Source organism: Gouania willdenowi, chromosome 6 (genome assembly GCF_900634775.1).
Source record: "Gouania willdenowi chromosome 6, fGouWil2.1, whole genome shotgun sequence".
Classification (NCBI taxonomy): Eukaryota; Metazoa; Chordata; class Actinopteri; order Blenniiformes; family Gobiesocidae; genus Gouania; species Gouania willdenowi.
Genome location: NC_041049.1, coordinates 13,289,688 through 13,317,467, shown reverse-complemented (window position 1 = coordinate 13,317,467; position 27,780 = coordinate 13,289,688). Strand labels below are relative to the sequence as shown.

Sequence of the window (27,780 nt, the reverse complement as noted above, 5' to 3'; positions counted from 1 at the left end):
CTCTCTCTCTCTCTCTCTCTCTCTCTCTCTCTCTCTCTCTCTCTCTCTCTCTCTCTCTCTCTCTCTCTCTCTCTCTCTCTCTCTCTCTCTCTCTCTCTCTCTCTCTCTCTCTCTCTCTCTCTCTGATGGATGACTGCTGACAGATCCGGGTTAGCCGCTGGGGGAGAGCGTTTTCTTCATCGTATCCGACACATCGGAGGCTGAGGAAGAGGAGGAGGAGGAGGAATCGGGATGAAATCTAGAGGGAGAGGGACGACCTGTCTCCACCCCTTGTCTCCCACTCACACCACCGCAGCCCAGCGGGCTTTCCTCGGACTGCAGTGTTTCTGCAGTTTCAGCTCGTCGGACATCATGCAACAATTCTCCGTCCTGCGCTGATGCTCACACTTTAAACATTTGCTGGGAGATTATTTACAACTTTGCAGAGCTCACTGCTGTGTTTTTACCCCTTTTTTCTCTCTCCATTATGGGTGTTGGTGACTGAAGATGCACCCGTGAGGATTTTCAAAGTGCGCTCTGTAAAAACCCTGGACCATGCAGATGATTCTGCCACTGAGGACGTTGTTTGTTCTGCTGGCCCACGCACAGGTATTACTGTGTCTGAGAAATACTAATATTAATATTAATAATGGCAACAGCGACAGCAGCAGCAGCGCGCACTCCGGGCGCACTTTCCGCGGTTCTCTGCTGCGGGAGATCCATCAAAACAAAGCCCGGCAACGCGCGCTCTCACCGGGGTACGCCACAGGTGCGTCCTGGTCCTCGGCTGACGCTGGGGCTGGGGTGGCCCCTATCAGGGGGAACTCCACTCATGTTTGGAAAAGAGTGATGGCGGGACGATTTGGACACAACAGGAGAGACTTCAATAGGACTGTGGAGGACCTGGACGCCCCCCAACGTGGGGAGCACCGTAATAAGTGGATAAAGTTGAGTGGCGGGTCCAGTAGTACAGGGACGCCGGCAGGTGGACGCTACAATGCGGCTAAGCCTCACTCAATGGGACGGGGAGAAGGAGGAGGGGGCACAAAAGAGCACAAGAAAGCCCCAAGGAGGGGTAGAAACAGGCCCAACAAAAGCCCCCTAGTTTTGATGCAACCCCACACATCCCCATGGGAACCCATCCCCAAACCAGTGGCCCTCACCTCCACCGACATGCCCTTTGACCTCTTCACCAGGAGGTCTGAGTTCTTCACTTTCAGAGAGGAGAACCCATGGGACGCCACGCCGATCACCCCTCCCAGCTCGCAGGATTTTGGAGACGAGATTAAGAACCCTTTCTACCCAGTGACAAGCGAGACTTTTGGTGCCTATGCCATCACAGGGGTCTCTGGGGTCATCTTCTTAGTGGGGATCGCTGGCAATATCGCTATCCTGTGCATCGTGTGTCAGAACTACTACATGAAGAGCATCTCCAACTCTCTCTTGGCCAATTTGGCAGTCTGGGATTTTGTGCTCATCCTTTTCTGTCTGCCGATGGTGGTTTTCCATGAGCTGACCAAGTCCTGGCTACTGGGAGAATTCACCTGCAGAGTGGTGCCATATGTGGAGGTACTCATCTTCTCTTTCTCACTTTGGGTTCAGTCGTTTCTTTAACTAGTCATGTTGACTTGAATCTCCCCTCTAGCACAGGGGTGTCAAACTCCTTTTAGTTCAGGGGCCAATTACGGATCAGGGGGGGGGACACAATTTTAACATCATTGTGCCCTAGTTTTTTAATATCAGTTCAATTCACTTCAAAATTATTGGTTTTGTTACCAAGTTTTTGGCAATTTAGAGGAATTTTGTAAAATTGTTTTTGAGAAATTGTAAGATATATGGAAATATTGCCAGTTCTTTCCACAATTTCCAGTTAATAATGACTGCATTCATGTGATATAAAGAAAGGGGAAAAAAACAAAACATGAGTTTTTTTAAATTGGTGAATATGAGATTATTTGGTCATTTACACAACTAGTACAGTGCCCGTTGGAAGAATGTATTCACATAGTGGGGGCTTAAGTGGAGTTGTCAATTATGGCCAAATGAGTATGTGTTTGAAGGTTGGATGTACAAAGAGGTGTACATACTCTGTACTCTGTAGTGTTATAAAGGGCTATATTTGCGGGTGCAAAGTAAAATAGGGTGTGCGATTTTCCTGGTTTAATTCTATGGTACATGCACATGATAAATGTGTTTGTTGTTTTTTTTTTACTCATTTTTATATTTTTTTCATTTGGTGTATTTTTCTGTAATGTATGTTTTTTGGTGTCATTGTGTGTCATTTTGTATCTTTCAGTTGTGTTTTTGTGCATTGTTTTTTATAATTATATATTTTTTGTTGCCATTGTGGTGTGATTCTGGAGTCATTTTGTGTATTTTTGTGTCTTTTTTGGTGTAGTTTTGTGCCTTTCTGTTGTTGTTTTGTGTACTTTTTGTATAAATATTTAGTTTTGTGTATTTTGAGTCATCAGGCCCAATAAGTGAGACTTGAGAGCTTTGCTAGTATATCAGTGTGATTGTGGCTGCTCAGACGCCCCTCCCCCATCTCCGGTCTAAACTATCTTCCTCTCTCTCACTCGTGTTTGCAGTCCGTGTCTGCTTGGCTGTGTGCGCAGCGATTGGCTCTGGCCGCACATGTGACTCTCGCTCGCCACTGTGAGGAGTTGTGCCCCCTCACTCTGAGGTCAAAAGCTATATAGGTTTCACTTCTGGGTGAACATGAATGTGCTGTCCGGGCAAAATAAAATTAAAATAAACGTTTTGAAATGACCAAATTACTCCAAAATAAGGGATGCAGACACTTGTGGTCTTTGGAAGCCATTGACAAAGTTTCAGGTTGAACATTCACCTCGCCGGGGTGATATTCGCTCCACAAACACACACACACACGAAAGCACACACGCACTTACGTAGACATTTCTTGCATTATAGTATAGAAGTATAGATAATTCATGATTTCTCTGTCATTGGCTGGGTTTCCATCACAGATTTTCACAAAATAAAAGCAATATTTCTAAATGTTGACAAAGTATAATTACGCTTTGAACGTGTTTCAATTGATGGCTGTTTTTGGCAGGAGCCTCTTAATTCCTGTGAAAGTGAAATCTCATCCCGCAAGACTCTGCTGTGGGAAGATGGATGCTCCAAATCTCCTTATAACACTAAGCATTCTTTCATTGTTTCACGTCTAATGTGGCAGTAATCATTTTTGGTAAATGCTAAGAAATGTCTCTGTCTCCTCTTCTGTCTACACGTGCCGCGCCATGAGAGAAGTGGTCATGTGACCATGTACGTCACGCTCTGTGACGTGTATTTGTAGAAAAAGTGTTTCCATTGCACTTTTGCAACACATTTCAATATCGAAATGTCTGAAATTCCTTTTCGTGGAAGCAAAAACCTTTTAGCGATTTTTGAGTGTTTCCATTATAGCAGTCTTTATTGCGCTATTTAGATTTTGCGCATTTCCAAAAGTAATGGAAACACAGCTAGTTTTACTTTATCTCGCGGGCCGAATTTGATTCTCTAAAGGACCGGATTTGGCCCTCGAGCCTTGAGTTTGACACCCGTGCTCTAGCACTTTCATCCACAGAGGGTACAGATGCTCATTTGGCTTCTTTTATGCATCAAACACCTTGTCTAAATCACACTTCAAAAGTGACAAGAAACATCATTATTTGCCGCTTTGGGTAAATGACAGCAGGTTTCACACTTACAGTAAGAAAATACATGAAAATACTTAAACAAGGGCCCCTAGTCTCACTCTCCACTTCAGACCTGTAAAATGCACACACTCACACACACCAGAATGTTTGACAATAACTGTCACTATCTCAGTATCTCACTATCTCACACACAGCAGATGAAGTAGTAACACACACAGACACACAACCCTCCCTTCCTGTTTAACCTGCAGATATTTATAAGTAGGAGACTGAACCATGACAGGCTGTTTACATAAAGATAAAACATTTCCTTTGTCTGCTCACCAGCATTTTATTAGAATCAAAAATTCAACTTGACAGATTCCAACCTGATGGGCGGTAGTTTTATTGTAGCAGTAGATATGTGATGTGTTTTAGCAGACTGAGGAAAAAACAGAGACAATGGGTGGCAGTGAATGAATGAATGAATGAATGAATGAATGTGCATTAACCTTTGACTCCACCCTAAAGACACACTGCAGAGAAGGAGGTAACTATAGAATAACTTACTGTCCCTGTGATGCTGCTATAGAACAGATTACTGTGAATTTATGAGGATAGTAGAAACAAAAAAACAATAATGTATAATTTGGCCATCTAGTTTATTTAATCCAGTGTTTGATACAGAAGTTACTCATTCCATGTGAAAGCAGTAAAGATGTGAAGCATGTATTTTGATATTGTTTGGATGAAAAATATAGAATTTACTTTCTGAAACTGAAATACTATTTGACACAGATTGTATCCTCACCTACATTATACTATCGTGTCTTTTTTACCATTTTTTTCCATTAACGGTGCTGGTGGGGTCCTCAACTTAGTTCAGAAACACTTTTTGCGATATTGGATGAATTGGCCCTTCGATCCTGAGAGTAGTCAATACATCATGTATTTTAAAAAAATAAATGAAAAAAAATCAGACCTGTAGCAGCTGCAATTCTGTAATAACTTTGACCAGTCCCTGCCAGAATGGAAAGAACCAATCACATGCCTCCTCTTAATGTTCAGTATGCTCTGGTATCCCCGTACCGAGTCCTTTACGGGTTCAAGCTTGAAGGGGCGTGGCTTTGGATGGTGCCCTGATGGGAGTAAACTGGAGGAGGAGGTGGAGCTTAGAGGATGTCTTCTTATCTCCAATCTTGCTAGCTTTTCAACATTGCAGACTGCACCTTTAAACGGGTGGTTAAAATTATGAAGTGTTACAAGACATAAATAGACTTGACATTTATAGCAAACAGCATCTTACTATGAAATCTAATGAGATTTGAACAGACTGTTTTTACTTTTAAAGCATAAAATATACAATTATATCAGGGTTCGCACCAGGAGTTTTTCACAGCATAGGGGGATTGCATGGCGCACAAGTTTGAAATTTTTAACTTTGAGGGCCAAATTTAGTGAAGTAAAGCAAAAGTTGTTTTTTTTGTTGTTGTTGTTATTTTTATCTTTGTTCCAGCCTTATTTTAAAGCTAAAAGTTATTTTGTTGACTTGGTGCAGGTGATGATGAATGCTGTTAGAGAGTTACTCGTGCGTGGTGTAGGTCCTCCTCTAATACTCACACACACACTGTAGAGACAAGAAATAATAATTTATTCAAAAGACTGATTCCAAGACGTGCTTTTCAAGTTTAAATGAGGTACTATGTTTGGACCTGCAGTAACATTGGAACACACACACACATACACGGAGGACACGCGCGGATCACGCACACACATACACGCGGAGGATACGTGCACACACACACGCACACAGTAATCGGGCAAAAAATAATTAGACCCGGCCCGAGAGAACACGGCCCGAATCCGTCCAACCAGAATGAAGCCGATGTCTCTTTAAGCCCGAACACGTTTCAACTGTTCACATCTGTGCGTACGCATGTAGAATTATTCGTTGCGAGTTAATAAATAAACATGACGAGCAGCGTCATGTGCGCTACGTCTGGTTGAAGCACTGTTTATATTGTACTGTGCACACAGGCAGCATCAGGGGCAGCTAAAGGGCTGCAGGGGTCCTCAGGTAAAGACTGGAGCATCCAATAGACGGTGCGGCTGATGTATGTGTTTCTTGGTTATTCAGAATAAATAAGAGACTTTAAACTACCCGTGCACACCTGGTAGTCCCTTTTGTGTCCAAATGTGTAAGAATTTTTACGACGGTACCGATTAAAAAAGGAAAAAAAACTACAGAAAGCGCCCCCTACGATGCTGAAAACTGAACGTAGGGGGTGCCATTGCTCCGTTGGGGAGCAAAATTACAACGTTGGGGGCTCTCGGTTCAGAAAATCACATTTTTGTGGCCCCGATATGATAGAAGTTGCCCATCTCTGCATCAAACCTTTGTAAAGAATAAATTACATTTAGAGCTGCATTACAAGATTGTCAGAAGGGAAATATAAAACTAAATAAATGCCGGTAGACATTGTAAAAGTATGTTGCTCACATTTACTGTTGCTCATCTGCACAGTGTGTTGCCAACACATTGTGAGTGCATATGGCTAATTATTAGGGTGTGATAGAGACAAAGACCTCCCTGTGTGTTTGAATATTAGCAAACTGATGGACCTGGAGATCTTCTTTAATAACCTGATAAACACACTCTAAGTGTGATTTATTAGGAGTATGTGTTGGCGAGTAAAGGTAACAAACTGCCTCAGTGCTTATTATTACATGACGTTAGCATGTACCGTGTCTGCAGGGACACGTGCACGGGGTCCTGTCTCTTTTCATCATGGCTTCATATTCTGCGCCTCTGTGTGTGTGTGAGTGTGTGTGTGTGTGTGTGTGTGTGTGTGTGTGTGTGTGTGTGTGTGTGTGTGTGCGCATGCATGTGTCAAAACAGGGCGTGAGTAATGCAGCCCGGGGCTCGCCGTCTCCCTCTGGAATGCTCACTGAAACACACAGACTTTCGTGCACCCCTCACCCCTGAGGAGTGACTTCACTCTTCACTTAGCCTAAATTAAGACACAGGGGACATGAACGTTTGAGGCAAAGAAGCACACGCTCTGTCACACTCTCATGGACATGAAATCTCACTTTCAAGAGTAAGTATGTGTGTTAGGGCTGGGCGATAGGGACCAAAACTCATATCAATATTTTTTTCTCAAAATAGCGCTACACGATATGAATCTCAGTATTTTTAACTCAGTCTTACTTAAAAGACAATTCTTGGTTAAATTTGCCGATGCAAAAATGCCACTTTGTGAGTGAGTTCTGTATAAGGCTGAACGATTAACCTTAATCGCATCGGTATTAAGATTTTCACTACTGCGATAACGTAACCTCAGACGCTAGAGGTTTTTTCTTTCTGTCACCATCATTTGAGTGATATATATGTTCACCAATCAGAATTGCAGAGAACCGCCTTCCTGGGCTGCTGGCCAATCAGAGAAGGTTACAGGACACTTGTAGCGCTGTAGCGCTTGTATGCGCTACAGCGAGTCTCTCTTTTTTTTTCTTTTTTTTGCTACATCGAGTCTCTGAGTGTGCTAACAACTACACTAGGGCCCTATAAAATCCATGTTGAAGGAATCAGGGACAATGAAACAATGAAAACGGAATTTACTGTTGAACGCTGAAATGGATAGAATTGGGTTTAAACGCCGTCACCGTGACGGAAAGGACGTTTTTTTATGCAGAAATGTGGTGGCCGCTTCAAACACCACCTAAACACCGTCTCACCTGAAATTCAGTGACATTAAAGCTGCTCTCATACATCTTTATATGACATGAATAATTAAAAAGGAGCATTCAGAATAATCCATGTCAGTACAACTTATATCTTCCTTTTAATTGTATCTTACTTTTTTTTTTAATTTATTAGTATTTTGTTTCCTCACTGGAGTCAGGAAGTAATATTTTCTGAAAAAAATAATTAATATTTCTAAAAAACGGAATCAAAAAAAAAAAAAAATTATGTGGAAAATAGAATTTAAAAAAGAAAAAAAAAAATGCATATGCATTTAAATGTATAAAATATTTTTTTTTAATTGTAAATCGAATATAAAGCGCAATATCTGTTGGAAAAATTGCAATTAGGTTTTTCGTCAAAATCGTGCAGCCCTAGTTCTGTAGTGTGGCTTGTTTAGGGGAAGGTCTGGGTTAGAACTCAGAAAATGAGTATTTTAATACAAAATAGGCTATAAAATAAAAAAAATAATTGATATAGGCAATATTTTACATTTTCTATATTGACAAAAAAGAAATTGTAATATATCTTCACTCTCAATATATTGCTCATGCCTAGTGTGTGTGTGCAGTATTTCAAGACCCAGTGTAAAATCTATGTGTTGTTGGCTGAGAGAGCGCATCTTGTGGCGCCGCCTTGGGTAAATCTCTTTTTATCCGTGGTTAGTGAAGTGTGGAATTTCCCAAAAACAAAGTAAGCAATCACTGTGGATTGTTGTGAACAAACAATCCTGCGAAAAAAATAAGAGACATTTGGGCTAAATCCAGTCTGAATTAGATCATGTGCTACAGCAGAGGAACCCATACAGCAGTGGCACAGAGCAGCCAAATCAAGCACAACTAATAGGTCATAATTGGGATTATGTACCTGGCTGTTGTTAGGGAGGAGGCTTGAAAGTAGGTCGAAATGACAAATAACTTGTGAGGGAAGCATATTATAAGCCAGAATGAAAAAAAATAAGTGAGCTTTTAAGGTTCTGCTGCAGCAATACTGCAAGACTGGAAGACTTTTAGTCTCATTAGCTGTGGATAATGAGATGTCTGAAAGTCATCAGCTGAGAAAGAAACAACGAAAGATCTGAGAAGTAAAGTAGAAATGAGAATTAGATAGCACTTTGGCAATTTACTGTTCAACAAAGATAATTAAGCAGGTGTGGGAGGGTTAGAAAATACACCTTTAACAGGAAAATCAGACATTCCAATCCATGTTTTGGCTTTTTACCGAACAGCTTTTACATGTTCTCTACATTCTTTGTATCTTTCGCTTGGTTTTTTTTTTTCTTTCTTCCACATGAGAAATAAATGATTTGGAGCATGTAAACTGTCTGTTTTTCATATTGACAGAGCTCTCTATTGGAATAAGCCAGAGTTGGGGTCAATTATAATTGTAATCATGTAATTGATAATTAAATACAATTATGGCGTAATTATAATTGTAATTGTAATTTTTTAAAAACTGTTGCGGCCATAATTGTAATTAAATTGTAACTGAGGTAAGATCATTGACTTTGTAATTGTAATTGCCATGACAATTCTATAACAACTGTCAATTAAAATTTAACACAAAACTGAGAAAACATGTTACAGTTCTATGTACGGTTCTACACATATGTAGTTAACAATATGTTTCATATCGAGCTTTCCCACATTTGACCATTTAAAAAAATATTAAAACCTATATTTCCATTGATTAGAAAGCCTAACAAGGTAACCGATCGATAGGAAAGAAATTAGATATAGATATTTGTTTTTAGTGTATTTTACAGCTGATTTAGGACCCGTTATCATAACTTGGCGTTTCCACTGGATACGTCTCCGCTGCGCCACGGCACGATCCGGTATTTCACCGCCGTCCGGTAATTCACATCGGTTGCATTTTGAGTGTGACATCACGAGACAGAGCAGTTCTCACGATATTTATATAATCCCGCAAGAATGCAGTTAAATGTATGTGTTCTAAACGCAACAATAAACAGGTCAGTGTTCCTAACGAAGGAGAACAAGAAGGTTGGACTCTGGATTTGTCATAGCCACATTTTTTAACAACAGCCAACAGAGAAGAGATAAAACTGTAAAAGCAGTAAAACGTGAACTAAATCAAAGTTGCTGCAGTTTCCAGTACAGTTACAGTATGAGAGGAAACAATATAGTGAATGTGAATTTGTTTCTACACATTATGACGTTTTGGTGGATTAGTTACTTGAAATATAATCTGAAGCGTTTTATTTTGAAAAGTAACCCGATATTTTATTGCGGAGTATGTGCTTAATTTCCTGTTTAGCTTCATTTGCTCTGCGCTGATTGATGCATCGTGCTCCGGTGTCCGCCAGAAATGGAAGCCCTTCATATATCTGTCGTAGGGCACCGGACTACCGCATCTGGGAAGGAGCAGACACACCACAGCAGACCCGGTGGAAATTAACACATAGAATAAAGTGGAAACTATCAGCTCCGGTGACGCGGCGGTGACGTAACGCAGCGGAGCCCTATCCAGTGGAAATTGGGAGTAAGAGATGCTAACAGAAAGCTAACACAAGAGGAAGGTTAGCTTATTAGATTATTTATTTCAGGCTCAGTAATTGTGATTAATTGTAATTGAACTTTAGCAATTCAAAACGTTATTGTAATTGACTTTCTGAGGATAATTTAATCTTAGTTGTAGGGCCGGGACAACGCGTCGACGTTGCGCCGATGCGTCGTCCGATCAAAACAAAGTGAATGAAAAATTAAAAGATGCACTTTTGTCAGTAAGCTAGGCCTGTGTGTTTTCATTATAAACCTTAAATTCTGTTGGTTCAGGAAGGACACCATGACAGGCTGCCGGCTCCCACTGCCTTTTTATTTTTTAATGAATGCTACCTCTGTCTCTGAATGCATTATTTTTATATTTATATATACTTTTATATTATTCCTTGAACTTTGTTTTGGAATTTTGAGTTGAAGAGCAATAAACATATATTGCAATGTTAAGGAATTCATGTTTTTTTTTTTTTATTTTAGATATGTAAATCAACATATATAAATTACTTTTAGTCAATGAATGGGGGAGATAATTCAATCGAGTCGAATCGAATTGAACTGGAAAACTGAATCGTTAGATTAATCGATGCATCGAAAAAATATTCACTAGATTAATTGTTTAAAGAATAATTGTTTATCCCAGCCCTACTTCATTGGGAAAAATGCTGGTAAATGTAATCATAATTGGATTATATTTGAACATGGGTAATTGAAAACATAACCCTGGTATCAGCTCCCAGCTTCAAATTTACCAATAAAATCTGTTACTTCATTTGGAACTTAAAAATGTGTTTTCTCCATTAGAATAACTTGGATACATAGATTACAAATATGACACTGGTTGGATTAAATCTCGGTTTGTGTAAGAGTTTTTTAAGTGAATAAATCTTGAGTATCATGTGAGAACTATAAATGTGATCAATGTAACTCGATCATACCATTATGTGCTCAGGAGGATTGTCAGATGCAGTCGGGCACTTACTTCAAACCTGTGCACATGTGCAACATGCAGACTAATGGCTTCTCAGTAGTTACACATGACGGTGTTCACACTCTGCAGTAATTACCAGCAATCATCATCAAGGGACTTGATTCTAATAACTCCCTAAAGGTGTGCGATCATTAGCGCAGCGCTAACAGGTTCAAGAACAGTTGGACTCTCATAGCCACGTGCCATCATCAGCCTTATATGTCATTATATATTTAAATATTATATTAAACTAGAGGGATAGCATTTCCTGAAGAAAATTCAAGTGATGATGTATATCTTTGGTGTCGCAGCAATGTTTCCTTCACTGGAGTTAGTATAACCCTTTGGAGTCAGTCAGGGGCGGGTCTCGGAAATTTTGTTGAGGGGGGCACTGCAGGGGCACGGACTCAGATTAAGGTGGCACAGTAAATTTCAAATAATAAGACAACCACTTAAAATCCCAGTTAATACCTAAATTATATAATTATTCGCAACATGGGCATTTCCCTTTTATGTTGCCTTTGTAGGGAATCAAATCCTCCAAGTTGAACTCTGACTGAGATACCAGTCTCACCATTGAACGAAGTCAGAAGGTCTGTCTCCCACTGTGAAATGCAAACGTGCACCACAGGGGGACCTTCTCCCATTTCCTGTCCGAACAGGAGAATCCAAGAACAGTTTTGCTCCTGTTATCACCTCTCTGTTACATTATGATCAAAAGGAAACAATCAGTCAATGTTTACATGATAAGTTTTCAAACTCTGGGCTCCGACCCCCTGCGGATTTTGTCACCTCCAGAACCCAAACCAGAGGTCCTACAGGAGGTTGGAATAACACCAGCTTTCCCGCTCAAATGAGAACAAAGAACATGTGCTTGTTTGAAAAGTCACAAAAGAAAGGATTATTGGAATGGTTCCTGCAGAAATCTAAATTGCAAATATTGTCTGTCCTATGCCACTCTTCAGATAATTCAATAACCAACAGAATGTTATTTTCATAATGTTTCATCATTTAAAAGGTGCTTGAAATATGAGAAAAACATTACAAAGCTTAGTTTAAGATATTTACAGTTAACCATATGGTAAATAAAAAGCCTAACATGAATTTAGACATTCAGGTTTATGAAGTACTAACTATGCTATTTTTCAGCCATGTTTGGTATCAAACTGTTCCATAATAGATGATATATTAAGATATGATGTTGAAAAGATGTTTTGAAATATATGGAATTAATTATTAGGCATTCTTCTATGTTTAGGAACTCCCTCTGTTGTCTATGTCATTCCACTTCACGCCCACACTTGAGACACACCCACAAGCTGAAAGCAGAGACATTGACCAATCACCGATATGATCTCACAATGATCAACCAAGACACCTCCTCCAAAAGGCATCTTTAAATTATTTTTTAAAAAAGACGCACTGCCCAAAAACTTTAGTTTTGGACGCAGGCGTTCATGCTCACACGTGTTCCCTCATGTTTCCAGTCTTTCATTTCGATTTTCTTTTATTTGTAATTGCATCAGTTAGACTTTTTAAGAACCTTTCACGCAAAACAGCGTGCCTGAAAGCCGACCTTCCAACATCTGAATCGTGGACCAAACAGTGGTTTCTCTTAGTCTGAAACCGGCTGCGATCATCCCGGAAGGGGTTGTGGATCGGCCAATAGAAACCCTGCTGTTTAACGAAACAGAACTCAACGGCGGCACGCCAGCGCAGCTATACTGCCACACGGACGTTGTTCCTGCAAACCCAGAACGTCTCCAGGTCCAACCCAGACCGCAACTCAAGGTATGGACCAGTGAACAATGGACCAGCAGAAGTGACTCACTTAAAACTACAATACATCCTCTTTCAATACATCCTCATACTTACACTCCACTCACAATTCACCATATATATGTTTGTCCGTCCCCCCCCCGTCTGTCTTCCCTCTTTGTTTTATAAGCTCGTTTTATGATTCTATTCTTTGATATTACAATAGTTTGTCTCGATTAGCATTCTCCTAGAATAGTGATTTCACTTCATTATATATAATCCTCACTTTTTATCATGATTTAATTATCCCATTTTTATTGACGTTTGACCGTGTTAATTGTTGAATTGTGAATAAAAGGTTAAATGTAATCTTTGATTCCTCTGATTCATTAAAGCTGTGATAATGGTGTAGATTTGCTGTTAGAATTCACTTTTCCCTGGTTTCAAATTAATGGGTTTAGTCTAAAAACTTAGACATATTTCTCCTGTTAAAAGGAGTGGCACCCTGGTAAAAAGTAATATTAATAATCATAATTAATATTCTCATTTACATAACCCATTATTAATAACTCATCCTCCTACACCTTATATGTTCAAGCAACAAAACCTGTTAAACATCTAAAGAAAAAAATGCATGTGATATGCAGTTCATGCAATAAAATAGTTGATCATATATTGTATGTGTGTGGATCAAATGCCGGCTGCCAATTGCAACAACTTGCATAACAAATAAATGTTTGCCAAAAAAACAAACACAATGCCGTATACATGTTTAAAGTTCAAATATGTAAAACTTTTACCATGACAACAGCTATAAGGAAAGGGAAAAAATAGGAAAGTGGCCTAACCTGATTTGAAAATTCCATGTGAGTTGCACCACTCAAAGGATGAAAGTTCCTACCCTGTGTAATGGTTGAAATCTCATGACTACTTATTTTAAAAGCATGAAAATAGTTTATCCTGCAAAAAATGTATATATTAGTTAAGATTGTAGATTTATCACTTTTTCAACAAAAAAATGATTTACAAGCTACAATTTGATGTGTCTTTTCTGACTGGCCAATCAGATTTTAGTATTGGCACATGCCACCCTGGGCCACCCTGTTGGTCCCGTCCATAGAGTCAGTATAACCCTTTGGGATCAGTGTAACCCAGAGTCAGAGTTGAACTGATTTCTTACTGCATTTTGGCCTTCCTCCAAGTCTCTCCCCCCGTCAGTCTCCACACACGCAACTTCCTCCTTCTCCCGGACATGCTGAGTCTCACCGCTTGCCCTGGTTTGTTGATCGTTTTCTCTCACGATCGCGACACTCTCAATAGTCCACTTAGTTCCACACATGCTCTGGTCGAGTGTGAGCTGCCATCAACTCTCGTAGCGCCATTTTCTGCCTCCTAAACTCCTTTGCTCTCCCTCTAACCTCTGCTGATCACGGGTGATCTCTCATCCAAAGGTGCGCTGCTGCCCCCTACATGGCACTAGTTGGTCATTACATCATAGTACAAGCCTGATATTCTTGAGAGAACTCTGTCACACTGTCTCCTAGCAACCCCCGTTGAAAAACACAATTAACGTATTTTTATGTTAATGGCAGCGAGCGTTTGGATTTGAAATGACGCATATTTACGTCAATGGCAGTGAGTGTTAATATAAAGTAAACAGAAAACAGTAATGAGGATGCTATACCACCTCACTAATGAATTAATTACAAATGTATACAAGTTAGTTTATTGAAAATGAGATCAAATGACTGAATTTAACAGAGTGTTACGGTTAGTGTTTTTGAATAGAATATATTCAGCCAGTGTGTTCCTTTAGTTCGTCAGTTATACAGTGGTTCCTCTGAGAGTGAACTACAATACCCTGTAGAGGGAAAGTAGTGTGGGTTGTCTCTGCTATGGTACAGTGGGCCTCAGCAGGCAGATGGGTGCAATAGATAGAAACAGACTATTGTAGCAGAGCAGGAGGAAGAGAAGGAGACATTAATTTAGAGGAATAAGTGAGACAGCTGCAAAAAAACAAGAGAACAGAAACCCTCAGGAACCCGAGTAGGCTCTACACACTATTTAAAGAGGCTGAATCTGAATCTTTAATCAATACAATGTTTTTATTTCACTTTTTCTCGTCTTCATCCTTCCCATCCCAATGAGCTGCTGTGTAGATGCTAATCTTTCTCCATCAGTGGAATCAGGTCAATTCTCTCATAATACACGGATAAATGCATCCATCCCATCATAATATCTAGGTAACTATCAGGCCTGTAAGCACATCGCACAGTCTTACTCGCACTCACACTGCTCCTCCAGATGGGTGGGATGGCCCTCTCTCTACTGATCACTGCTCACGGCTGTTCCCCTTCCCTCACTCCCTTCATTCCTCCTCTTGCATCAGCTATCTGTGATTAGAAAGCAGCCTTTGGGTACAGAAACATGCTCACTATTAAACCCACAGTATGGAAGCTTTTGGGAACACACTGACACACAACTGTTCCATTATAATTACTCTAAAATAACCAGTTCTCCATCAATGTGTATATTGTAGACCAGCAACGGGCCATTATCAACATTCATGTCAGCATTAAGACATGAATGTCTGACTGTTAATCAATAATGACTGTTGTCATTATGTACAGTATGTGTTCCTGTCATTTGTATATTTTTGTTAGTGTTCTCTAAATGCGTATTTTTCTTGTTGTTTTGTGTGTTTTTGAGTGATTAGATTACTGTACTTTTCTTATCATTTTGTATATTTTTCACTCAATTTCTCTGTTTTATTGTGGTTTTTAGATCACATTGTTTTTTTTTTTGTTGTCATTTTGTGCATTTGTGTGTAATGAGTCATCATTTTGTCTGGGTTTTTTTTCTTTTTTGTCACCTTCTCTGCACATCCTGGCAAAGGTCACCACTATGTACCAACATCTTATTATTGCAATTAAATACATTATTTTTTATTTAATTGCATAATTGTGACCATCACCAGCCTTCCCTAAGGAAAATATTTAATAAAGGGAGAACATAAAAGAGGACATTGTTAAACCTTGGTGAGGGGGAAGGGAAAGGGAACAGGGAAGGGGGAGTCAGGGTAGGACAATGGAAGGGGTGGGGAGCAATAGACTATTTTAAGGTGAGAGTGCAATGTGATGTTACAGTTGTGCATATTGTGCATATCTTTTGTTATTGTCTTGTAGTCTTTTTGTCTGTTATTGTTGTAATTTCATAAATTTTTATGTTATCTTGTGTATTTTGATGGTCTTTTTTCTTATATTTTGTGTTTATGGAGCATTTTGCGTGTTCAACTTGTCAGGCTGTCTATTAGACTGTATGTAAATTATTCAGGTTATGTAATTAGCAGTGCCTATTCATTCCATTCAGTCATCTGATCTCTGCCCATGCGTGATTAGTGTTTAATATGTTGGGACATGATCATACAAACATTCCACCTGTAGAACTAGATAGAATGGCCGTGCAGTTGGAGTCAACATTAAAAAGAGTATTGCTCTCTTCTGTCTCCTTTCAGGCAGATATTAATGACATGGAAGGAGACTATCTGCAGGGAATGTAGATTTTTAAGGAAATAAATGTTTAAATATCCATAGGGTTGTCTGCTACGGGTCAGGATATAATTAAAGGGAAAAAAAATCTATTGAGCTGAAGAATAGGCTTTAGTCAGAACAGAATGAAAAGAGAAATGTTAGATAGGTGATTATTTAAAACACAAAAAAATGAGCCCGGTAGTTAAGCTTTGGTAGTCTTGAAATGTCTGTGTGCATGGATGTAGCACTAGCTAGCAATTACTACTTTAAAAATTCCTATAAAATGCATTTTTAAAAGCTTTTTATGTCAAAGTGTAGCTTATTGTTTACTTTCCATGGTAAATTTTTGAGTCCTTTGAAAGTCCATTGATTAACCAATGTAGTCAAATACAATAGTACGGGAATAGACACAAAATATGCTACTTACCAACCTAGTCAGACAATCCTTTTTTGCTATTTTTTTTTTTTTTTTACATCAAATCGAATGTAAGGGGTTTGAAACAGGCTGAACCAGACCTGAGTAAGCTAACTCGATTAGCTAATATGCTAACAACAGGTGTACTTTCTGTTAAACTTTCCAAACTAAAGGAGTAAGGATACATTTCTACCTTTTACAGTTATCCACAAGTATACAACAGTTAGTTATGACCAAGTAATTTGATTGGACAACAGATATTCTATGAGTGGTGATACACAGCATAACAGCACTTAAAAATCGATTCATAGGTATCACGATTCACATCGATACTGTGAAAATTGAATCGCAGTACTTTTCTTAACCAGTTTTCTATCCAGAAGTGTTGGCGGCGGGCGGAATCTGCTAATACTTTCTTTCTGGTAGCCTTCTACTTTTAAACATGTTGATAAATGATTCCTTACCCCTTTAGCACCAAAAAATATCTGTAATATTACTTGAATATCTGTAAAAGTCAAGTTTATTTAGTTATTAGCTCTGTCTGCTAGCATAGCATCTCTTCTTCACTGCAAGATATCTGCATGCCAACTGACCACTGGGTTACCAGCGCCCTCTGCTGGTCTTAACAAATATCTGACCTAAATACAGTGAAAATATTGTTTTTTTTTTTTTTTTTATGTCCAATTGTTAAGGCACAAAATAAATTTTCAGTTGCACTTTTAAAAAGAACTATTATGCAGTTTTGCATTGTTTACTATAGAACCAGAATTTAAATTAATAGGCTTCTTCTTGATTTGCATTATTCCTTTATTTATTTCATTCAAGATTATTTTTAGTTAAATTGCATTGTTTTGAATAGTTTATCAAGGGATTCTTTTGATAATGAAAAATAAAAGGAAAACAGTATAGTTTTTTCCCCCAAAAAAATAAAGGATTTTTTTTCAGTCATCATTTGTCTACAGTCCCATTTTGTAAAATAAATCGTGAGAGAATCGTATCGTGAATCGAATCGTATCGGGAGTTGAGTGAATTGTTACATCCCTACAGTATACTATATTATATTGTTTTAATTTTTAAAAATGTATTCCAGTGTTTACAGTAAGGATTTATTTCAATAACACAATAAGTGAGGTTTAGAGATTTTTTTGAGAGAACGAAATCTAGAAATTGGTATCAATTATTCCACCACACATGGATACTAAAAGAACAGTATTTTTTTCAGTATCTACTGGTTACATTCTGAACTTTAAAAATAGTATTACATTTTAAAAGTTCATAATGTAACTAACGTGTAAAGAGTACTGTTACTGTTTATTCTACTTAAGTAAAAGTGCTGTTAATTGACTGAAATTGTACTAAAGTACAAGTACATGTAAGTCATACATAAAATACTCAAGTACAAGTAAAAAGTAGCTCAATTCAATAGTACTCAAAGTAAAAGTTACTAGTTACTTTCACCCGCCATTTTTGGTAATAAATCTTACCACGGTTCTCTTGCATACAGTAAACGTCTAATGTATAAACTTTAAAAAATCTTGCACATTTGGAACGTAGTTATCAATGCTTCATCCAACCAGACATCACGGACTGTTCTGGGGTTCTTAGAGGTTCACACTCAAACATAACCAGAGAGGAATCTAACACAGATGAATATGTTTTTACCTTTTGGCCATTAACCTACGTAATATACTCTAGCTCTCATTTGCACTACAGCACACACACAACCAATCTGTCCTAAAGCTCATCGCCTCTGTCTCTGAGATGTGTGGCCCAGCTGATGGATAGCTGCTGTCACACTGGCTCTCTCTGCTTAGAGTTATTGAGGCTGGACCCTACACTGGGTCACACACTCATCCTGGAAAAAAAAAATGCAACCCAGCTGGAATAGCTTTCTATCTCCCTGGCTCATTGCTATTAGCCATGAATGTGTGTGGTTGTGTTGTGCATTGTTCTGTTTCAACATGAGCCCATTCATCACCCGATAACGCCCATTACCAGTGACAGTGGATGTAACCGTTGTTGGGGCCGCACTTGCTCCACCAGTTCTTGTTGAGACCCGATTAATAACCCCAACCTTTCTGCCACCATCTCCCAGGATCTTTAATCAGCCAGTGAATTACACTTTAATAAAATAGCACCGAGGGAAAAGGTCTTTGTCACCTGGTTCCAGACATGTGAACGAACAAGTTCTAGTTTGTTTATAAAAATTTGCTTGAAATGTTTGGAAGAAATATCTGTGTATGAGCAGAACTAAAATGGATGATATTCCTTGTTCTCTGGGCTTTGTGACACTCGTTGCTTCTGACTGGAACTCATTAAAGTAGTCTCGTTATTTTTGCTCTTTCAGAGAAATTTCCACCCTTGCCTCAGCCTGCTAACCTTGCCTGCAAGATGGATTCCCCTGGTGTTCACAAACACCAGAATCCATCTTCTACTGTTCCCTTCGAATCCGAACCAAACGGTTAGAACCAATCATGAGGCAGTGTTGTGGTTTAGGGCGGGATATCCGGGTGTGACGAAGGCAGAAAGGCCAAAGCAAAACTGGAGCATGTGCAGTTGCAGAGAGAGGAATGAGCTGGGCTACCGCCGACGCAGGAGGATGGTTAACGTGCCCTTAACTTGCATACTTGTGCTGCAAAAACGGCAATAGTCACTCAACGACATAATGACCGCAGCATTACCAGTGGAGCCTTGTTGTTGTTGTAGCAGCGTCTCTGTGGCGCATGCAAATGATGATATCATCATTTGTTACCGTGTGATTGGCTAAAACAAATCATGGTGGACATGCTCTTCACCCAATCAGCTTCAAGCATTCTGTTCATGTCCTGGTTCCGAAAGGATTTGCCAGACACAGACCCAGTAGAGAACTCAAATTAGAGGGAGGGCTACACATCAATCTGGCTCTTGCCAGGTCATCAGCCTCCTGAATGTGTGATCAATAAAACGACGCCATACAATCACGTAATGACCAAAAGACTCAGGCACTTCGATCTCAATCAAGGTGAAGCCCAACCCACTATTGGCAAAATGTCCCCAATTGACACTTATTGTTACAAAATCATTCAATACCCTGGCTGATGACATAGCTGTAGTTCTCCAAATTTCTTGCACACCTCTTGGGTGGACATGGCAGTTGTTATAAGGTTATACAAATTTAATAAGTAACTATTATGAGATGCCCTGAAAATGTAATAGTATTTTTCTTTTGTGTTGCGCCTCATTTTGATTCCTTTTATTGTCTTGTTGTCATTATGGGTATCCAGATTTTATATTAATATTGGATATCAGTTCAACAATAAATCAAGTATTGGATTATATCAGCCTGCATCTTAAATCTTTGATACTAACACTCTGATACAAGCAGTTCATTCCAGACCCTACTCCAGCACTTCTACTGATTAGGTCAGTTTTTCTCATACCTACTGCTGAGTGTTGACTATTCCACACTAGAAAAAAGTGATACATGTATTATTCACGCTGATATCGCATCGAATCAATATCCGGATTGAGTCATTCCATGTCATTTCCACAAATAGCCCAAGGCACGCATTTCGGTCCCACCTGACCCCCTCACTACATTGGCCATGTCTCAAAAAGTATTCGTCCATTCAAACAAAAAATAATGTCTTTTTAATAATCATGGAACAATTGGTAAAAAATTCAGAATTTCTTTAGACCGAAGTGCGTGGGATGTCCTGAAAATTTGTTGAACTGACATGGAATGACCCTATTGGCCAACATTGTGATATCGGTATTGTATCAGAAGTGAAAAAGTTGTATTGAGACACCCCTAGTGGCCATGTTAGAATTTGTATATCATCTTAAAACACACATTAATCCCATGTCAACAATAACTCCGTGGGCCCAATTTTGACAACGCAAATTAGAGCATTTTAAACAAGCTTTTTGTCTGACATTTTTTCCACATTTTTAGGACCTCCAATGTTCCCGATCAAATTTTTCCAAACTCTGTTTCAGGGTACACTCATTTCTGTCGTATTTCTAGTTAATCTTGTTTACCCAATTTGACTTTACTGACACAATTTTACATGATTTTGGGACGTTAATTCAGGTAATTATAGTGAATTTTATTTTTCTATGCTTGAGAAGTCTAGGATGAAAGAGTGCACTCAAATCTCTCTGGATCGGTCTCAAATGATCTCATTTTGCAGCGCAATATTTGAAATGTCCGTGAGTTTACCCCTTCCAAACACTTACTATGTATTCAATCGGAAAATTGAGCTGGAATATTTTTTTTGCAAAACAAGTACGTGATTGCAGATTCCTCTTTATATAGCTTTTTTTTGTTTCAGGTCATTAATTAGGCCCTACATATTTAAACAAGCACACCATCAACTTTGACTTTTGTACCATCTGTCAAAATATACCCATTGGTCTCCTTCTAAACTCTATTCCAACACAAATCTTGGCCCTGCTATTGGTCCTGACAAGATGATCAAAGCTTGGTTCCTTTGTCCTTCATCACAGCCTTTAAAGTCCCTCCAGTTCTGTTGATCAAACCATTAATTATTTACTAATTCATACGCACCTGTCTGTGTGTGCAGGTTGTGTGTTTGTTGTGTGTGAATTGAATTGGCTCACACATCCGGTTTAATGTGCTAAGACATCAAATATTAAATACAAAAATACTTGGAATACGTGTAAAAAGTCTGTAAAATCCAAATAATATCGCACGACTACAATTTAATTTTGTCAGAAGCATCTGGTGGCTCTTGCCTGACATGCAGCTGCGTCAAATATCACAGGGAGCAGTGGGTTGATAGCAGACAGCATTTTCTTTGAGTGGTATTAGAGGGCTGACAAGCTGACTTTCCCTTTCTGTAGCATGTGGCAGATGTAATTTGTCGGGGATATATTTAGCTCATACCGTAGAGTGAATGCCAAAAATTCCAGCAAAATTTCAGTTGCATTGCAACTTGAACAACAAACAAAATACCGCAACTGCGAGCTGAAAACTACAAAGAGCTCTCAGGCTTCATTAAATGTCCTAATCACCAAATTGCCAAACTGTTTATTTCCTCTTCCCGGGAAGAATTTGCAGCTCCTGTCTTATTATTAAACAGAAATGTTTAATTAAAACTGACTGGGTGTAGAAAAGCTTTTAACACAGTGTTCTTCACTTAGGGTTATTACATCATTAGCCGATTGGACAAGCTTATTAAAAATATGTTTTTCCATCTATATATTTACTACAAAACCTAATTGGAAAGTTGTTAGATTGTTGGACTGGTTTAGCATTGTATGCCAGATAACAAGTAGGTTGAGGATGGCAGTAATAACACTTTTACCCTCGACACATTTTTATTAGACAAAATCATATTTTATGCCTCATAGATCAATCATCATTTACTCAAAAAAGAAAGGAAAAAGTTTATCATCTCTTCTGTAAACACTCTGTGGACATTTTCACGCATTGCATTGTGGGATGCAGAGTTGTGGAGATAGGTGCATAGAAGTGTTTTTACTTCATTCTGATAAAATGAGGAATACCGGCAACAAACTCAAATGAAACAATGAAACAAAAATGACGGTAAGAAAGAATGAAGTAAAAACCCTTCTATGCATCAATTTACTGGACTCCACATCCCACAATGCAATGTGCGATAAACAAGGGTGGACTGGGACAAAAATTCAGCCCTGGCGTATTCTGTCCGGAACAGCCCACTACATTATCAGCGACATGACGTAGAAGCCGTTATAAGGTCAGTGATGCTCAACATGTGGCTCTTTATGCCTTAATATTATTCCCCCAGAAAACCTTAAAAGGAGGAACATTTTAAACCCCTTTTTACCTATTTCCTTTCTCCCATTTTTGCACCTTTTGACACTTTTTTCAGACTTTAGCTATCTTTAGCCAATAAATATCCCTTTTTTCATACTTTTTTGTCAATTTTTGCCAGTTCTTTTTGACACTTATCCATTTTTTGTCCTTTCTTTAATTTTTTTTTGGCCACTTTTCATCCAAATAAGCGAACCTTTGCCAAATAAATCACTTGTTTCCTATTTTTTCCTACATTTTGCCTGTTTTTGTTCCACAGTTTTGCTCTTTTTCACTATTGTTTGCCACATTTAAGCTACCCTTTGCCATTACATACCACCTGGTTCCTCCTTTTTTGGCCACTCGACTGCTTTTTGCCCATTTTAGTCACTCTTCACTCTTTTCTTGCCACTTTTGGACCATGTTTGGCCACATGTTAGTGTTACCATATCTGCCTCCACTCGTTCCAAAAAAAAAAAATGTAGAGAACCGGACCGGCCCACTTCGGGTTGACGGCTCATCGGGACGATGTCCGGTATGCCAGATGGCCAGTCCACCCCTGGCGATAAACGATAATGTCAAGTGGCAATTGCGACCATTTTCTTCTAGAGTAAATGGTGGATTCATTGATCTATGAGGTATGCACTATGGTTTTATCCAATAAAAAAAAAATCAGGCGTAGCAGCTTTCAGCCATTGCTCAAAGCAATGGGTACTCTGTCAGACCCCCACTTACCTCAGTATGGCTCCATATGGTTGCATATTATTTCTACCACACAAAGAGCATCTCTCAGCTTGTGTTAATCTTTATCTATCTAGGAAGTGTGTGTGTCCACCGCACTGAAGTCAAGCTCACTGGGGGCCATCTGGGAAGTGTGTTTATCTAATTAGATTTCATATTAAGGGAGGAAATGAACGGGGGATGTCAAAAGAAGAAATGAGAGGTGAAGAGGAAGAGAATGGAAACAGATAAGGTAGTGGCGGCAGAAGAAAAGGTAAACAATCCGAGACAGAGAGGAGAGAGTGAGGAGAGAGACTGGTGACTGTTTGGGTTAACCTGGTGTTTGAAGGCAGTGGTTCACATGAGGGCACAACACACACACACACACATACACAAGCTGCTCTGGATCAGTTTGCAGGGTCACTACACTGCCGAATGGAGGGGTAATCCTATGGATGCTGAGAAACTAATGACATTATAGACAAAGAAATGTGAAGACAACGGCAGAAAACAAGCTTTGTTTAAGAAAACATCTGTAATTATTTGACATATTTGCGAAAACTGCCTTTGCTCTAATTCTGTGATGACACTTTGAATTCACCTTTGTACATTTGATGTTGGGCTTACAATTTGTAATTCTACCCTTAAAAATGTACACAATCGATGACATTGACGGTCAGTAATATTTCTGTTGTGCTTCCTTGTTTGCAATTGCTCCAGTGTTATTTTCTTGAAAACCTCTAAGATGTTTTCACACGTTCTATATCGGAGATAATTTAGCCATGTTTTGACATATTTAAAAGCCAGACTGGAATAATTACATTTTTAAAATGTGTCACAGTTGTATTCGAATTGCACACTGATTAGCGCATATGTCTGTGGAAATTATTGTTGATAAGCACAAAAAATACTGACGAGTCAGGCTGCCAGCAGTTTTTCCTAATCCTTATCAATGTTTGTGTTGTTGCTCACTCTTCTCAATTCATCCTCTGCTCTCGGGGCCTCATGAATCAGTTGAGTGAAGCGTTTTCAGACCAATTCAGATTAATGTCAGCATGTTTTTTAGTGACTAGAGGCTTTTCTTTTTTTAATGAATGATGTCACATCTCTCTGTGTCTCTTTCCTCAGGTGGCCTCTCTGGGCGTGACCACCTTCACCCTTTGTGCTTTATGCATCGACCGTTTTCGAGCAGCCACCAATGTCCAGATGTACTATGAGATGATAGAGAACTGCACTTCCACCACTGCCAAGCTGGCCGTTATCTGGATCGGGGCCCTTCTCTTAGCCCTCCCTGAGCTTCTTATCCGACAGCTGGTCTCAGAGGACACAGGGATCCTGGACGAGCCCCCTATAGAACGCTGCATCATCAGAATCTCCACCTCCCTCCCGGACATGCTCTACGTTCTAGGCCTTACCTACGAAGGCGCTCGACTGTGGTGGTGTTTTGGCTGCTACTTTTGCCTCCCGACTCTCTTCACTATCGGGTGCTCGTTGGTGACCGCCCGCAAAATCCGGCGCGCAGAGCAAGCCAGCGTGCGCAACAACAAGAAGCAGATTCGGTTGGAGAGCCAGATGAACTGCACCGTGGTGGCACTGGCGATAGTCTACGGCGCGTGCGTGGTGCCCGAGAACATCTGCAACATAGTGTCTGCGTACATGGCAGCGGGCGTTCCCGAGCAGACCATGTCCGTCCTCCATCTCCTCTCCCAGCTGCTGCTGTTCTGTCGGGCCGCCGTAACACCAGCGCTGCTGCTCCTGTTGTGTCGCCCGCTGGGTAGGGCCTTCCTGGACTGCTGCTGTTGCTGCTGCTGCTGTAACCACGCCCCGTCGTCGGCCACGGCCAGCGACGATAACGAACACGAGTGCACAACGGAGCTGGAACTGTCGCCATTCAGCACTATCCGCAGGGAGCTGAGTAACTACACACCAGCTGGCTCCCACTGCTAAATCAACATTTATCAGCTGGGAAGAGTTAGCTAACATGCTATCTCCCTGTGATTAGCATTTCTCAGCCTTATCTAAATGTTTTCATAAAGGTGCATGTACATAGGTGGACAGGAAATAATCACTTACAGCCAGTGGCCAAGCCTTCAACACTGATTGATTGGTTTTCTAAACATTCTTAAGATCACATGAGAACTGCCTGAAACTAATGGCCTTTGGTGCTTTTCTGAAAAGTTAGTAGTAACAAAAGAAACATTACTGGTATCCTAATACCCAACCCCATGTTTGTGCCTAAATATCTGAGGCCACTTTTGATGCACAATGCCATAAATACCTTCCCCATTGGAGGTACTCATGGCTAGGAGCCACGATAAAGACAGGCTTGGAAAAGGTAAAGTTGTGTGCATTATGATATAAGGTGTCACAATATTATCTGTAGTTATGAAAACAATAAGGGTGTAAGGATTCGTTTTAGCAACGATTCGATTCAAATCACGATTTGCTGTTGCCGATTCGATTCAAGGACGATATTGGTTCATTTAAAACGATTAGATCCATATATTTGTAATTTTAATTGTAATTGGGAAAAATGCCAGTCACCGTAATCACAACTGAGTTGTAATTGAACATGGATAATTGAAGACGTAATTGTAATTGAAAAATGTAATTGACTTCAATCCTGCTGTACAGCACAGGTGAGGTTTCATATATTCCTGTTGTTTCTTGTAAGGGAATCATTTATAAATTAATTATGGACATAAACAAACAAGTAAATACTATTTAATGGCAAATGTATTCACATTATATTTGAGTAAAGTCCAACCAATGCTTCATTTTTAAATAAAAGTACATATTAGGTTTACCTGTTTTTTCTTTTTTCCACATAAAATTACAATATTAATATGAAAAAATCAAGTCCCACCAAGATCTGTTCTGGTTAAATGAGCAGTGGTTAAACCTGTTACTTATAGTTTTAACATGATTTAACATGAAGAGTCTGCAGAGCTAATGCTAACGAGCTAACGCTACATGTGCTGCTGCAGTGAACGCTGCCAGACGTGCCTGGTTGTCGACACAGTGAGCGACTCCTTTAGAATATCTCCGTCTCTGTTAAAGTGTTTCCACACACTGGACCAAAAGTGCATTATTGATCAATTTCTTGCTCGCTGGCTTTTCCGCTTTGTTATTGTCTACCAGAGGCGGCCGTAACGTCTTTAATATTAAAAACTATTTTAAAACACATTCCTATAAAGTCTGCCGTGCTTAAATTCAATGCGTTATTTCCTTGTATCGATACAAACGATTGATTACCTTTTAAAACGATTTCAGATCGACTAATGTCATCCGAAGGCCAACTTGCCGAGCACAGATCGATGTAGTTGGATCGTAGGAATATAAATCGATACATCGTTTTAATCGATGAATCGTTACACCCTTAAAAAAATAACTACATTTTTTTTTATACAATAAACTATTGACATCAAAAATACTTCCCTCCACCCTTCGTGGTTGGGGACACTGGTCCAAAGAGAGCAAGGCTGTCTATCTGCACACATGTACTCCACCCAATTCATTCACAGTATAACAGAAAATGTGCCATTGGTAAATTATTATTGAATAAATACAACATTTTTCATTGATCTGAGGAAATTTCAGGCCCTAATTATTTTTATGTATGTGGGAATTCTGTTGGATGGAGCCAAAGGGGAAAGCAATCAATAGGGATTTGGCTAATGAATCATAAAGACACCTTGTATATTGGATCAGATTTAACATCATATTAAACATGTGGGCTCACACTGTCTGCAGTACAGTCACAGGGCCTGAGCTATGGAAATGAATGCAGTGCGTCTCTGAAGTACTGACTGATTTTCTCGACGATAAAAAAGGAAAAAATGGGGACGTTGAAGCATTTGACCTCAACAACACTGTACAATAATTTCCCGTTAACTGAGCTGGTCTCAGACATCGACAGAGGATTGGATTTAAGGTTTGAACCTGATTGACTGCCTTGTAATGGTATTAAAGGGAGAAACTGGAGATTGGAATCACCAATCAAATGGACTGAATTGAAAAGCAATGGAACACTAAGCCTTGGAACTTAACTGCGATGGATGGAGTGTGTATGAACAAGGACTGAGATCACAAATTCTGCACTACACTGTTGTATCATGTAACGCCTTTACACGTCAGGCTGTGTATATATTGTACACTTTGGTGCTCTTCTGAGTAATGCACTGTAAACAACACATCTATGGGTTCAACTTGGAATCACAAGGAATTAGGCTGCATGTCTTTATCAGGTCAAGAAGATCAATTACATCTATCCGTGTCCACCGACGTCAGAACCTCAGTGGAGAGGTTTGGCCTAAGCTGCTGGAATCCTCCATCTTAGACATGGACCAGGACTCTACTTTTTTATTTACTTTACCTTACTACATGGTACAAAATAAAAACAGGATGCAGTAATCACTGGTGACCAACATTTCACATTCAGCTAAATGCAAAACATAGTACATTATCTATTAAATGCCAAAGGGTTTTTGATGTTGAATAGGCAATAACACTACTTTTTGCTTAAACAATTTTACACCTTTGAAATACGCCAAAACTGCATAGTGGCCATAATTAGTTTAATAATAATTGATGGTGAAATTATGAGTTTTAAGGCAGAGATGTGACACATACAGTACATTAAACCCCTACATTTTATAAAATCCCAATTGAGATTGAAAGTTGATATTTAGAAACAAAAAAGTACAATTTGAACGAGGACTGCA

General features: G+C 39.4%; 1 protein-coding gene across 1 annotated transcript; it reads left to right on the top strand.

Moving 5' to 3' along the window:
• Positions 1 to 128: 128 nt before the first annotated feature.
• Positions 129 to 27,780, top strand: gpr37b (G protein-coupled receptor 37b). The gene is made up of 2 exons (XM_028451304.1): positions 129 to 1,548; positions 24,185 to 27,780. The coding sequence occupies exons 1-2, from the start codon at positions 535 to 537 to the stop codon at positions 25,001 to 25,003; spliced, it is 1,833 nt and encodes a 610-aa protein (XP_028307105.1). The 5' UTR covers positions 129 to 534; the 3' UTR covers positions 25,004 to 27,780.

Bases quoted from the DNA above. Each gene is read 5' to 3' on its own strand.
- gpr37b (XM_028451304.1), top strand. From the start codon at position 535: ATGCAGATGATTCTGCCACTGAGGACGTTGTTTGTTCTGCTGGCCCAC. The intron at 1,549-24,184 runs GTACTCATCTTC...CTCTTTCCTCAG, and splicing joins GAGTGGTGCCATATGTGGAG to GTGGCCTCTCTGGGCGTGAC.